This window comes from Furipterus horrens, unplaced genomic scaffold (genome assembly GCF_987537825.1).
Source record: "Furipterus horrens unplaced genomic scaffold, mFurHor1.1.pri manual_scaffold_11, whole genome shotgun sequence".
Classification (NCBI taxonomy): domain Eukaryota; kingdom Metazoa; phylum Chordata; class Mammalia; order Chiroptera; family Furipteridae; genus Furipterus; species Furipterus horrens.
Genome location: NW_028327181.1, coordinates 65,361,792 through 65,376,649, shown reverse-complemented (window position 1 = coordinate 65,376,649; position 14,858 = coordinate 65,361,792). Strand labels below are relative to the sequence as shown.

General features: G+C 56.4%; 1 protein-coding gene across 1 annotated transcript in view; it reads left to right on the top strand.

The window, feature by feature from the left end:
* TMEM132E (transmembrane protein 132E) overlaps window positions 1-12,856 on the top strand; it is a 52,894-nt gene extending 40,038 nt beyond the window's left edge. Inside the window, exons 2-9 of the mRNA XM_090292528.1 lie at window positions 295-1,225; window positions 2,657-2,803; window positions 3,079-3,271; window positions 4,136-4,279; window positions 6,538-6,743; window positions 8,407-8,695; window positions 9,630-9,821; window positions 10,758-12,856. Coding sequence (XP_090148654.1) covers window positions 295-1,225; window positions 2,657-2,803; window positions 3,079-3,271; window positions 4,136-4,279; window positions 6,538-6,743; window positions 8,407-8,695; window positions 9,630-9,821; window positions 10,758-11,813 — 3,158 coding nt within the window. The 3' untranslated portion in view covers window positions 11,814-12,856. The remainder of the gene's footprint in view (window positions 1-294; window positions 1,226-2,656; window positions 2,804-3,078; window positions 3,272-4,135; window positions 4,280-6,537; window positions 6,744-8,406; window positions 8,696-9,629; window positions 9,822-10,757) is intronic.
* Window positions 12,857-14,858: the final 2,002 nt, after the last annotated feature.

Here is a 14,858-nt window from a genome sequence, read left to right as displayed (position 1 = left end):
ACAATGCTTTGTGCTGGAACTAACTTCACCTCTACATTGCAGATAAAGAAATGAAGCAGCAGTGAGGGCATTAACACACCTGTAAAGGTGGAGCCAGGCTTAGAGCCCAGGTAGCCCAGCCCTGGGCCACTGCAGGACTGAGAGCCACCCCAGGACCGAGACCAGGCTGAGCACCACCCAGTGCAGAGTGCATGGCCCTGTGGCGGGGTAGGGGGTGTGGCAGGCTGGGGTGTCCTCAGGTCCCAGTGCAGCCTCTCCTGACCACTGTGGGGTCTTTATTCTGTCTGTCCCCAGCCTCTGGCCGCTCCCACCCAGCCAGCCCCAGCCCACCAGGACCACAGGCCAGCCCGGTGCTGCCGATCAGCTACCGGCTGTCGCACACACGGCTGGCCTTCTTCCTGCGGGAGGCGCGGCCCCCACCACCTGCAGTTGCCAACAGCTCGCTGCAGCGCTCCGAGCCCTTTGTGGTGTTCCAGACCAAGGAGCTGCCCGTCCTCAACGTCTCCCTGGGGCCCTTCAGCACCAGCCAGGTGGTGGCCCGGGAGCTCCTGCAGCCATCCAGCACCCTGGACATCCCCGAGCGCCTGACAGTCAACTGGAAGGTGCGGGCCTTCATCGTGGGTGCCCGTGTGCCTGCCTCGCAGCCTGTGGCCCAGGTGCTGTTCTACGTAGCTGGCCGGGACTGGGACGACTTTGGAGTCACCGAGCGGCTGCCCTGTGTCCGCTTGCATGCCTTCCGAGATGCCCGGGAAGTCAAGAGCTCCTGCCGCCTCAGTGGGGGCCTGGCCACCTGTCTTGTGCGGGCTGAGCTGCCCCTGGCCTGGTTCGGGCCCCCTGCCCCGGCAGCACCGCCCACCACCCTGCGCAAGTCTCCAGACGGGCTGGAGCCCGAGCTGGGGGCGGAGAGCCAGCAGGCCGAACTGTACTACACTCTTCATGCCCCAGACGCATCCGGGGGCTGTGGGAGCCCCCGGCGTGGAACTGTGGCCAGAGCGGGGGCCCGGGCGGAGAGTCCTACCCAGCACCCGCTGCTGCGCATAGGGAGCATCAGCCTGTTCCGCCCACCCCCCAGGAGGACCCTGCAGGAGCACAGGCTGGACAGCAACCTGATGATCCGCCTGCCAGATCGGCCCCTCAAGCCAGGGGAAGTGCTCAGCATCCTCCTCTACCTGGCCCCCAACTCCTCCACTCCCTCCAGCCCCAGCTTGGAGCATTTCACACTCAGGTAGGGATTTATGGGTCGGGGTCTGCCTTCCCTTCCAAGGTCAAATGCATATCTGACCCTTTGCAGAAGCCACCTAGCCTGTCCAGCACCCTAATCCCAGCTCCTCCATTTATCACTTGATTAACCTCAGGAAGACACCTCACTTATTTGAGCCTCAATAGTCTCATCTGTCTAATGGCAACAGAAATCTCTGCCTTACTTTGTATGTCACAGAAGTGACATCTGGTAAAGGAGAAATACAAGTTTTCACAAGTCTACATGTCCAAAAGGGTGGAATTGGGGCTGGAAGGGCCCTTAGATACTAGCTGGTTCAACCCTCCCATTTTACAGATGAGGAGACTGAGACCAAAGAGGAGCCAAAAGATGAACAGGAATGTGTGGGTGTTTGGGGACATCTTCCAATCCTAGAGTTGGAAGAAAAGCTTCCAGGAGTCCCAGCTCTTTCTATACCCTTAGAAAAACACACTTCACCAATTCAACGATGCCTTAAATTGTATCACATTTCCACTAAATATAATATCTCACAGTAGGAATCCATGGTTTGAGCCATGTTGGGTGATTCGCAGGAAGACCCCACCAAAACGCCCCCTCCCACCCCAAACACTATGCAATAGGACCTGAAACATCACCATTAGACCCCAGCTTCTTTAAGTATCACCCTTTCTCTTGAGTGTACTACCCTAAAGTTCAAATATCCCTGAAAGGATCATACCTGATTCAACAATCGATACCTGAATGTGAATGGGCTAAGTCAGTCATCAGAGATCTTGGGCTGCATTAATCGGAACAGAACATGTAGAATTAGGAAGGTGATAACCAATCTTGCTTTAGCCAGGATTAGAGCACAGCTGAAGTGTTGTGTTTAGTGTAGGACACTACACCATCCACGTACAGCATCCAGAGGACAGTGGCTAGAATAGGAGTGACTTGAAACTATGGCAAAAGCAGAGATTGGAGGAACTGGAAACTTTAGGCCCAGAGAAAAGAAGACTTAGAGAAACCTGCGCACCCCCCAGCTTTCTGAAGAACTGTGCCGGGACGGGGAGTCATTCTCCCAGCAGAGCCCATGGTTGTTATAGTTCAGCTAAACGTAAGGAAGAGGCTCTAATCCTCAGGGGGCCTTCTGAAAATGGAATGAGATGTGTGCAGAAGCAGAGAGTCCTTTGTCACTAAGGTGTGCAAGGAGAGGTTAAGTAAAGGCTTAGCAGAGATATGGTAGAAGTAATTGCAGCTTCCGCTGAGGGTCAGAGTCATAGCTCTGTGACACCAAGCTCCCCAGATTAGTCTCAAGCTTTGAGTCTGGGACCCAGGGTAACTTACTCATCTGCTTCCCCTACTACCAGCTCTAGCCTAGGGGTCATGACCAGGGGGGTGGCCATTGGGCCCTAGGCTGACCCTCTCTCTCTTTTTTTTCTTCCCTCTTTGTCCCAGGGTGAAGGCCAAGAAGGGTGTGACCCTCCTAGGCACCAAGTCACGGAGTGGCCAGTGGCATGTGACCTCAGAGCTGCTGACTGGGGCAAAGCACTCAACAGCCACTGTGGATGTGGCCTGGGCCCAGGGCACACCCCTGCCCCCGTGGTGAGCTGAGGTGGCACCTCTGCCCCCCTTTTTGCAGGACAGACACCCAGAAGAGTGAGGGAGTTCTTGGGGAGGAGGCCAAGCTTGGGGAAGGGCTGGAGCTTAGTTTAAGGTGAATCTGAGTCCATGCAGGGGCACCTCGGTGGCTGGAGAAGACTCAGAGGACCCCAAGGGCAGGCTGCCGAGGAGGGCTGGGGTCCCCACAGGGGTTTCAGAGCTCCTGAGCTGCTCCCAACCCCTCCTTTCTGGCTTTGCTTCCTTCTTCCACCCGGCAGGGAGGGCCAGGGGCCCCTGGAGATCCTGCAACTAGACTTTGAGATGGAGAACTTCACCAGCCAGTCAGTCAAGCGGAGGATCATGTGGCACATTGACTACCGCGGCCATGGCGCTCTGCCTGACCTGGAACGGGCAGTCACTGAGCTGACGGTCATCCAGCGGGATGTGCAAGCCATCCTGCCCCTGGCCATGGTGAGCAGGGCGGGTGAGCAGGCCAGCAGATGCCCGTGTCTATCGTAGGTGCATGTGTGACCGGAATGTGCACGGCTGAGTGTAGGTATAGATCACGGCGTGTGTGCGTGTGAGTCAGTGCCAGGGTGCATAACTGTCCCCCGAACCCAGATGCGCCCATGTAAATGTGTGTGTGTGCGAGCTCACAGGAGGCAGCCAGTGCTCTGTGCCTGGTGCTGGAGTAGCACAGAGATGCTGAGGGGGACAGAGGTGGGAGAAGTCACCAACAGAGGGACTGCTCTGGGGAGGTTTCCTGGAGAAGGGTCATGCAGTTGAAGGTCATGTGGAGGAGGGGTTCATACAATCAGAGCGGATGAGGAGGGGCTCTAGGCAGGGGATCATGCAGACAAAGTTGCAGTAATGGGAATGGGAATAGTTCATTCAAGGGAGCAACGGTAGGAAGAGTGCCTTGGGCTGGTAAGACTGGAATGATCATCTGCAGCCCAGGAGCACCTTGAATGGCCAGGGGAACGTGGGACCAGCCCAGGGACATCTTGAATGGCCAGGCAAATGTGTTGGATTGTCCTCTGTGAGTCCTGGGAAGCATGGAAGATACTGAGAGATGATGAGAGGAGGCTAAGGGAGGGTTGTTCTCTGGGCGCAGAGTGAGGTAGACCATGAAAGTTACTGCAGAAGTCCAAGCGAGCTGAGCATCTGAAAAGGTGCGTGAGGCTGGGCAGATGCACCTCTCTGCACGTGTGTGTGGGTGTCCCCATGGAAGGTGCACATCTGAGGGTCTGGTGCCTTGGCTGGCAGGTCCTAGGAGAGTAGGGAGCTTCAAGCACCTGGGCTCTGTAGAGCCTCAACCTTCTCTCCTCCCCGCAGGACACAGAGATCATCAACACAGCCATCCTGACTGGCCGGACAGTGGCCATTCCTGTCAAGGTCATTGCCATTGAAGTGACTGGCCTTGTTCTAGATGTCTCTGCCCTGGTGGAATGTGAGTCTGACAATGAAGACATAATCAAGGTGAGCTTCCTGGAGGTGGGGCCCCTGGGAAAAAGGCCTCAGACCTTTGAGGAGGTAGCCCCAAGCCAGAGGGGAGTTCACATCCCATACAGGTCCCCTTGGTAGGCAAGAAGACTGGAACTTGGGGTCCAGAGTGGGGAAGAGCTATAGGCATCCCTCATTCAGCCTGAGCGGGGTGAGAGAAAGCCCTAGGCACTGCCCTGCCATTCCTGGATGGCTGCCTGTAGGAATGTGGAAGAGACTGTTTGGCAGACCACAGGGAGAAGGAAGCATTCACAACTTGAACTCAACCCAACCTGGCAAGTCATTACTGAGCCCCTGCTCTGTGACAGACCCTGGGTAAGGCAATGGGGGAAGAGGGGTGGGCTCTCAGAGATAGGTCCTGAACCTCATTGCTGAATCCAAATGGAGGAGATCCAGCACAGAAAAGAAGCTTCCAGAAGCATGTGAGTTAGGCCAAGAGCAAAGAGGGCATTGATCTGACTCAGATGGCCCAGTTGCCACCTCAGGAGAGCCTCCAGATTTGCCATTTCCCCTGGCTTTGGATAGTGGTCAGAGACTGTAGATCTGGCAGTAATGCAGAAGGGTGTTCAGCCCGGGTACTGGAGGTGGGTGAGCTGTGCCAGCCTCCAGCAGGTGCCCAAATCAAATGATTAGACACCGGAATCTGTTCCCTGTTCTTGTCAATCCTTTAGCTTAAAGGAGAGCAGGAGGGGGTTGATGTGGATGTCCTCCCTCCGGCTCACTGGGGCTCACCTGGGTTGCATGCTCTCTCATTACACTCAAGGTCTGGGGAGCCTGACGCTCACCTCAGCTGTCTGCCCATCCAGGAAGAAGGCCTTCCAAGTGAGCCAGAGCAGGTGGCTTGATCCCACTCCCCTGTCACCTCCTGGGAGTAGAAGGCTTGCCCAGGCCCATGGGGCCCTCCCCTGCTGGCAGGCTGGCATGGGAAGAAATGGGTCTGTTCCCAAGAGCCCCACAGCAGCCCCAGAGGGACCAGAACAAAGTTGTGATTGCTTAGATACCAAAGGGAATTAATGAAGATTTTAAATGGAACTTGTTTCTATTCTCAATGAAATACACCCAGGTTCTTTATGACGTTTGCCAATATTCTAAATGGAATTTGCCAGCCTTCAGATGAAATGCTCTGCCTTCTGAAGTGGGAAATGAGCATTCTGGCAGGGCTGCTGTTCCACCTCCACCCACCCCTGTGGGATGGTTGAGACAGCTAGCAGGAGTTCGGGACGATTCAGGGGCTCATCGCCACATATAAGCCCCAGCCCTAGCACCCTCCCCACCCACACCTGAGCCTCAGGGTGTCATCAGCCCACAGGCTGCATCCAAACACGAGGATGTGCACCCACGGGCCTGCGCCAGCAAGAGCACCTAAATGCTTCGTACACAGCGTTCACTCCAGGTGTGTACCTGGGCACATTTGACACATACACCCATCTGTGTCTGCCCTGAAGGACTGGCAGTGACACCTTTGTGAGTGGGCACAGGTATCCACCCAGATGTGTCCATTGGGCATATGCCCATCTGCGGAACCTCTAAGATGCATTCGGTACTCAGGTGGGCATGCATTTGCAAAAGCTGAAGCCATTGGTGGCAATAATCCACCACCTGTCCATGTTTTTGGTTCTCTGGTCCTGATTTTTCTTCTCCCTTTCCCTCACTTCCATCCCTGGTTAGAGCAGCCCCGTCACCTGAAATTAACCAGTGCCCATTTTCTTGGGGCTGCTGGGCCAGAGGGGCCTGGGAGGAGCCCTGGGCCTGCCCATCACCCTCACCTCCATGACCTCCTCCACGCTCAGCTGAGCACTGGTGTCCTACTCAGGACAGGCTGCTCTTCAGTCCAGTGGAGGACTCTACCTGCCAGACACCTGCTTCAGAGCCCAGGGAGCCATGCAAGGGAGGGGAGCCTGCCCTGGGGACCCGCAGCCTGAGGGCTCTTCCGAGGTGTAGTCTGGCACAACAGAGGCAGCCCCTTGTAAAAACATTTGCACATTGGCTCCTTGCCAGGGAGCACACCCCTCCCACAGTAGCCACTGGAGATGAGCTCTGGACACCAGAAGCTGACACCTCCCAGGGGAATTATATTAGGTGCCTTCTCCCACCTGCCGTCTACCTCAAGTGACTGGCACTTTCTCTCTCCCACAGCTTTCTGGCCCTGCTTGTCAGACTGCAGTCCCTTGCACTGTCCCACAGGATGACCTGTAGGGCAAGATATGCCAACCAACCTCCCTCCCCATCCCCAGGTATCCAGCAGCTGTGACTACGTGTTTGTTAGCGGAAAGGAGTCTCGCGGGTCCATGAATGCCAGGGTCACCTTCCGCTACGACGTCCTCAATGCCCCCCTGGAAATGACAGTCTGGGTCCCCAAGCTGCCTCTGCGCATCGAGCTCTCGGACTCCCGCCTCAGCCAAGTGAAGGGCTGGAGGGTACCTATCCTCCCCGACCGGAGGTACAGCCCCTCCACACACAGCAGATACTCGGGACATGCGCGGGTGACACAGCCCTGGCACACAGTCTGATCTGCATGTGTGTATAAGGCCTAGATGTATACAACCTGCAGGTTGGTTGTGCAATCAACAAATGTTTATTGAACAGCTACTATGTGCCAGGCACTGATGGGTGCTTGAGATATGGGATGAGTGTGGCAAGTGCCTTACTCAGTCAAGCTCTGGGTCCACCAGGGAAGCCATCCTGTATATGCCACCGAACATGGTGGATGCAGGGAGCAGGGAACTGAGTGCCATGAAGAAAAGAACCACATCTTCCTCTGGGAAAAGTCAAGGAAGACTTCCCGAAAGAGGTGACTATTGAGCTAAGCCTTAAAGGATAAATAAAAAAGAGTTGTCTGGAGAACATACATGCCCCACCCATCCCGGGCACACCAAGGCACACTTGTAAGCACATCAGCCAGGCACACCATGACTCACACTAGGCCCCCCCTCTGGGGGGCAGGCTTACACACCTGAGTGCCCAACTTGGGGACATGTGTGTCTGAACTTAGTGCATCCCACTCACCCACTCATTGCTCCTAGTGAAAAAAAGCCCCAGGGAAGAGAAAGAGACACAGGACCAGGGAGAGAAGCAGGCCACCAAGTGAGAGCTAGGCTCAGTTCAGTTCTTCAGTTTTGGAAACACAAAGCAGTGTAGACCAGAGCCTCTCAAACTTTAATGTGCACGTGACTCACCTGCATATTCTGTTTTGAACCAGCTCCTGGGTGATGTTGATGCTGCATTGAGCGGTGAGGACGTAGTGAATTCTGAAGCCAGACAGCCTGGGTTTGAACACTGGCCTCTGCTCTTCTCAAACTGGGCAACAGTGGCTACGTACATAACCTCTTTGTGCCTCAGTTTCCTCATCCATGAAACAGACACATTAACAACTCCCAGGATTGTTGTGAGGATTAAATTAGTTAATATGGGCAAAAGAACCCTGTTTGTGAATGAATATTCTGGTCGTTGATTGTTCTAACACTTGCAAAGCAATAGCCACACCCTTCACACAGTGCATCTCCTGGTCTTAGCATTTTGGACAACCTGGATAGGCTGAGAAGTCCCCAGACCATCGTGTCCTGGTGCCCTTTTGCTCACCAGTTCTTCCCCCAGTTTTTCTCTCCTTTTTTGTATTTAACTATAAGCAGCAAGAGAAACCCAGACTGCCCCTTTGACGCTTTGCTTGGGGTTCTCAACTAAATATCCTGGCTGATCCCTTACAGGTTGCCACACAGCGCAGGACAGAGCCCACCCCAGCTGGCTGGTGCTCTGTAACAGGCACTGCCTCCGCTCCAGCTCAGAGCTGAGAGCAAGGCCAGGCACACGGGTAGTGCTGAAAAGAGGAAGCACTTGTTAGGATTTGACGCCAGCTTTTCTCAGGAGTGGGTGAAGCCAAGAAGAGGCAGAGAGAGATCAGGAAGGGTCAAGACGGTGCCTTTCTAGGAGGAAAAAGCCTAGGATTCCTGGCTCCACGCTCATCAGGAACAGAAGGAGTGAGCCAGGGAAAAGGCTTGCCATTTGCACTGGTTCCACTCATGGGAGTTGGAGAATGGCCAGGGGAGGGAGGGGCTTGTGCAGGTCCTTGCCAGGAAGAGGAGCCCTGACCCTGTACCCCACCCCAGGTCAGCCCGGGAGAGCGAGGACGAGGACGAGGACGAGGAGGAGCGGCGGCAGAGCGCCAGCCGTGGCTGCACCCTGCAGTACCAGCACGCTACTCTGCAGGTCTTCACCCAGTTCCACACGACATCATCTGAGGGCACCGACCAGGTGGTCACCATGCTGGGCCCTGACTGGCTGGTGGAGGTCACCGACCTGGTCAGTGACTTCATGCGGGTGGGTGACCCCCGAGTGGCACGCATGGTGGACAGCAGCACGCTGGCAGGCCTGGAGCCGGGCACCACCCCCTTCAAGGTAGGCACAAGCGCAGTGCTGGGAGCCTTGGTTTCCTTGGGCAGAGGGTGTGACATTCTTAGCACAGGATTTCCAGGGCCTCAGCCTCTGGAAACAATTCCAGCTGGTCCCCAAAACACACTTTCTTCTCCTCCTGCCCCTCTGCCTGAAGTTCCACCACTGGAGGTCAAGATCCTTTAGCTTCACCTTGGTGAAAGGTCTCCCTCCAAGCCTCGTCAGTGTTATCAACCTCACATCACTATCTTGTCCCTGAGAGCAGGTGTGAATGAGGAGGGAGAGCCGGAGACTGGGCTCAGGCAGCCAGGAGGCCAGGAACGGGGGGAGTTCAGGATCAAGGAATTCAACTCTGACCTTCCTACCTGTCAACTGGGTGCCTGAGTAGAAATCCCCCGCCTAGGAAATGGTAAATGGTGACCCATGGGCTGGAATCTGCTTGCAGGATACTTGTTTATAAAAACAACTGATTCTATATTTTAAAATTGGGAAGTTCCTCATTTTTTAGAAAACTGGATTTCTGGTTTTACAAAATATAAATCTGGCAATACCACACTTGCCTTCCCACCTAGCAATAAGCTGCTAGAGTCAGTACTGGTACCCCCTTTACATGAATGTGAGTGTCCCCCTTTGCCACAGTCCCCACCACTCCCTTTTTTCTCCCTGACATTGAGATTGGAATATCAGTGGCTATTTATCATTGCACAGGCCTAGTGTTTTCTGTAAAATTCACCCATCTCTCTCATCTGTGCTCTGTGAGCCCCCAATGCTTGCTTGGCCCCTGGACCTTGGTTCCTGGATGCAGACCTAAGACAGAGCACCCCAGCCTTCCCCACCCACTGGGCCTCTCTTCCGGTAGCACTGGGATCCCTCTCTGATTGGTGATCCTGGGGGTGCTGCTTTCCTGGCCTTCGCCCACACCTCCCCCTCTCTGCCTCAGGTGGTGTCCCCGTTGACAGAGTCTGTGCTTGGAGAGACACTGCTGACAGTGACAGAGGAGAAGGTCAGCATCACACAGCTGCAGGCCCAGGTGGTGGCCAGCCTTGCCCTCTCCCTACGGCCCAGCCCTGGGAGCAGCCACACCATCCTGGCTACCACGGCTGCCCAGCAGACCCTCAGCTTCCTCAAGCAGGTAACTGGATGCCCAGCCTACCAGCCTGGGGGCTTGGACTGTGGGAGGAGAACTTGCAGGCTCTGACTTGCCTTTGTGTCATGAGGCCCCACATTAGGGCTTTAGGTAATGGAAGACATATCCACCCTCAGTGCCTCGCATGCCTGCTCCACCTGCTGCCCCTGCCTTCTGCACAGGGGGTCTGGTCAAGGTCTCCTTCCTGCACCTGCCACCCTGAGATGTTGCTGATGAGGGTTTCCCCTCCTGGATTCTCTGAAGGCCCACCACCTCTGCCTCTATCCCCAGGAGTTAACCCTACCCATTTCTGGAGGCCCAACTACAGCCCCCTCCCCCATACATGCCAGGGCCCTGGCTACAGGCAAAGGTGGAAGAGTGACAGGCAGTAGCGCAGGGAGTGAGAAGGTAGGTGTTGAGTACCAAGCCGAGTCAGGAGCTAGAAGTTCTCTGCCCCCCAACTCACTCCATGACCCCAGGCTAATTCCTTCTCTCTGGGCCCTGCTTCCTCATCAGCAGGGAGGCCAATTTAACAAACAGAGAAGACTGTCATTGGGCATGTATTCTCAATCTCCAACTATCTGATGGGGATGATCCCAAGGTTAGGCATGGAGATGTGGAGTTATTCCTGCAACAAAAGGGACCTGAGTTAGACCCAAGGCAGAACTTACCTTTAGCTCATCGAGGGCTGAAGAGTGAAGTGGACAAAAAATCTCTAGGCAATAGCAAGCCATAACATACCCTGTACCCTCTTCACTGCCTCCAGAGGAGGACTCCCACTCAATCACTCCTGAGCACCTGCCAGCTGCCAGGCACAGTTCCAGCACTGGGAATAGGGCAGGGAGCCAGAATACCTTGGTCCCTGCCCTCACATAGCTCAGTATCCAACAGGAAAGCCAGCCAGGACTACCTGACTCCTCTCCCCTCCTCCTCCTCCTCCAGGAAGCCCTCCTGAGCCTCTGGCTCTCCTACAGTGATGGCACCACAGCTCCACTCTCCCTCTACAGCCCCCGGGACTATGGGCTGCTAGTGAACAGTCTGGACGAGCGGGTGGCTACAGTGACCCAGGACCGGACCTTCCCACTGGTGGTGGCGGAGGCAGAGGGGGCCGGGGAGCTGCTCCGAGCTGAGCTCACCATCGCCGAGAGCTGCCAGAAAACCAAGCGCAAGAGCGTTCTGGCTACTACCCCTGTGGGCCTGCGGGTGCACTTTGGGCGGGAGGAGGAGGACCCCACCTATGACTACCCAGGCCCCAGCCAGCAGGGGCCTGGTGGGGGTGAGGACGAGGCACGGGGAGCCGGCCCACCAGGCACGAGGATGTCCCTGCCGCAGGCCCCGGGGCCGGTCACCGCCAGCCCAGCAGTGCTCCCCACAGAAGATTTCCTGCCGCTGCCGACGGGCTTCCAGCAGATGCCGCGGGGGCTGACGGACCTGGAGATCGGCATGTACGCGCTGCTGGGAGTCTTCTGCCTCGCCATCCTCGTCTTCCTCATCAACTGCATCGTCTTTGTGCTGCGTTACCGGCACAAGCGCATCCCGCCCGAGGGCCAGACCAGCATGGACCACTCTCACCACTGGGTGTTCCTGGGCAACGGGCAGCCACTGCGGGTGCAGGGGGAGCTGTCGCCACCCACCGGCAACCCACTAGAGGCCGTGCCGGCCTGCTGCCACGGTGACCACCACAGCAGTGGTAGCTCGCAGACCAGTGTCCAGAGCCAGGTGCACGGGCGTGGCGATGGCTCCTCCGGCGGCTCTACCCGGGACCAGGCCGAGGACCCTGCCAGCTCACCCACCTCCAAGCGCAAGCGGGTCAAGTTCACCACCTTCACCACGCTGCCCACGGAGGAGCTGGCCTATGACTCAGTGCCCGCTGGTGAAGAGGACGAGGAGGATGAAGAGGACCTGGGTTGGGGCTGCCCAGATGTGGCAGGCACCACGAGGCCCACTGTACCCCCAAACCTACACAACTACATGCGCAGAAACAAAGAGATTGCATAGAGGCTCCAACCCCCTACAGGGTGGGATCTGTGTGGGACACAGCCAGGACGCCTGCTCACAGGGCTGTGGGTGGCTGACGCGGATGTCACCTGCCCTGCCCCTGCAGCTTTGGTCTTTGCAGGGCCGCCACCTCGCTCGTCTGGTCCTCCCCAGTGCCTCACATGGTTCCCCTCCCCTGCCGGTGCAGGCGGAGGCTCCTTCCTTGGGGGCTCACTAGGAGGAAGTGATCCCAGTCCTGCTTCTACACTTTCCAAGCCTCCTCCTGTCTTAGACAGACCTGCCCCGTAATTGGGGCATGGAGGCCAAGCTCGGGGCCAGGTGGACCCACGACGTGCGCCGCCCCTGCCTCCCATGGCCCCTCTGTTCCCTCTGTGCTGGGGGCCCTGTGGGGTCTTGTGTCACAAGCTGCACAAAGACTTTTCTCAAACCACTATTCAGGGATTTCTGTCCTGCAGGATGGGGAGGCAACAGCTGCCACCCTGCCAAGGATCTTGCTGTGGACAAATTATTTGCAAGGTGGGGGGCCACTTGTAGCATCTTCTGGCTTTCTGGTACCCCATCCCCTTCCTAGAACCTGGGAGCTAACCCCAGAGGGATCTGTGACCAAGCCAGGCACCTTTCTAAGACCCCAGGACTCCCTCCTCTGGCCCCAAGGGCTATAGAAGGGACCTAAAGGGGAGGGGAGTCCTTGGCTCCCCCCTAGCCAAGCCACAGCCCAGAGCATGGTGGTCTGGGTGGGCCTATGGAGGCCTGCATGCCTCCTCCCACCCACCCCACCACAAGGTCAACACTGCGCCTTAGCCCCTCCAGCTCCGCTGACCACTCTTTCCTTCCCTGTAGGGTAACCCCCTGGCCCCCGTGAAATGAAATCGGGTAAGAAGGGGAGAGAGGGATGGGCAAGGCAGAAGGGAGCTGGGCGCCTCCCTACCCCACCCCACAGCCACCTTTCTCTCGGGTTCTGCCCACCACTGTGTCGAGTTTTTCTTAAATAAATGGAGGCGACCAGATTGGAGGTGGGGGCAGCAGCTTCCAGAGAACAGACAGTACGTGTGGCTTCTCTATGTCTCTTCTTCATGTGCACACATGCACACACTCACCCCCTGACACACACACAAACACATGCACACACATGGATGCTGCAGGCACACTAAATGGCCTGAGTGGGAAACACAGCAGAGCGCAGCTGCAGTCCTGCCTTCCTCCTCCACATCCAGGGGCCTGAGGCCTCCAGTGCCATGCAGGTAGATGCCCACGCCAGAGGGTGAAGGATTTGCTGACGCAGAAATGTGCCCTTACAAAGAGGTGCCTCCTCTAGGAGTCTGCCGTGACTGGTGCAGGAGGGAGGGCAGCCTCAAGGCCTCCAGGTAAATGCCTTGGGGTGAGAGGGAACAGGAAAAATGAGAGAAGTGAGAGAGGATGGTGTGCACACCTGGGCTCCCTCGTTTCCTTTGTGCCTTCAGTACTCCTCTCAGAGGAGGCTCCTCCCCATCACCATCACCAGCTCTCAGGGAGGCCTTCTTTCTCCGTGGATCAATGGAGAAAACCTGGTGGTCTCCATGGCAGGAGCCAGGCAGGAGAGAGCAAAGGTTATTGGGTGTGCCCCTCCCCCACAGTGGTCCCTGGACTAGCCCACTCCTGGGCATAAGCCGCAGCCCCTGGGGGCACACGAGCACCTTACCTGAGTGGGAAGACTGGCCAAGGCTACCCAGCAGCCTCCCACGCCCTGGACAGGTGGCTAGGAGTAGGGAGAGAAGGCACAGCAACCAGCACCTGCTGCAGAACAGACCAGACGGAGGACAGGCTGTACTGGCACCTGCCCCAACATGCTACTGCCACCTCGGAAGGACACCTGCCTTCCACAGTCATCTGCTCATAGACAGTGGCAGCACTGGGGGCACTGTGAGCATTAGGTGATAGCAGGTAGATGAAGCTCTCTGCACTGTGCCCAAGAACAGCAGCCGAAGCCTCCAGCATAGACAACAAATGGAGTTTGCTGCATCTAGGTTTACTCTTCAGGTGAGGCATGGCCCTGAAAGCAAGACTAGAGATTGGCCAGCTCTGCCCAGGACGTGCTGGCAACAAAGGACGGGGCAGGTTCAGTGGCAAGGAGACAGTTACAAGGAAGCCACGCACGCCCAGGGTGGAACCTGGGGGCAGAACTACTGACCTCAAGTTCCCAGAACACCAGATACCTGCTATTCAAATAAGCCCGACAGCATCCTCCTAAAGGGGTTCTCAGTCATTTTTTCTTAACCCACAGTGCCTAGAATCGGCAAGTGTTCAACACATATTTGCTGACTAAAGTTCAAACAAAAACTATAAATGGCTTTCTCATTACTCCACAATTGGGGACTTTCTATACCCTTCCATCTTACCACCTGATCAGTACAGAAGATCACAAGCTACAGAGAGATGAGCAGGACATGGGTATGAGTCAAAGAAGAATGACTATTCTAGGTTTAGTGTGTGCACATGGGAGGGGTGCTGGTGTTAAAGCTGGAACATGGTTCCACTTGTTGATTCAACACAGAAAGCTCCTACCGTGTGCTAGGCCCTACCAGGGGAGTATGAAGGCAAAACTGTGGGCCTGCCCTCAAGAAGCCCCAGCTCTGCAGGCAAGATGGACAAGCTGGACCATCTGGGGTGATGGATGACATCTGTGATAGCTGTGCCCTGACTTGGTGGGGCACAAAGGAACGGAGGAGACATTTTTCAAACTGAATTTCCTGAGGGTGGGGCCAGAGATGTTCCAGGAAGGGAGGGTGGTGGGTGTGAAGGCCCAGAGCCTGCAGACCTGGCGCCTTGTGGTTTCTCTCGATGCCCTGTCTCTGCACGTGCTTGCCCCGTACCGAGAAGAGGAGTCCCTGGTGACAGGGAAACACAAACCCCTCTGCAAAGGTATGGAGGCCAGAGGGGGTGGGGGGTGGGGTTCAGCAGCGGTTTGGGAGTCAGGCTCAGACCTGAGGTTCAGATCATTTCCCTCTCATGGGGGGAAGGAAGGAAACACTGAAGGCGCAAAGGCCACATTAGAAAGATGCTGCAGGG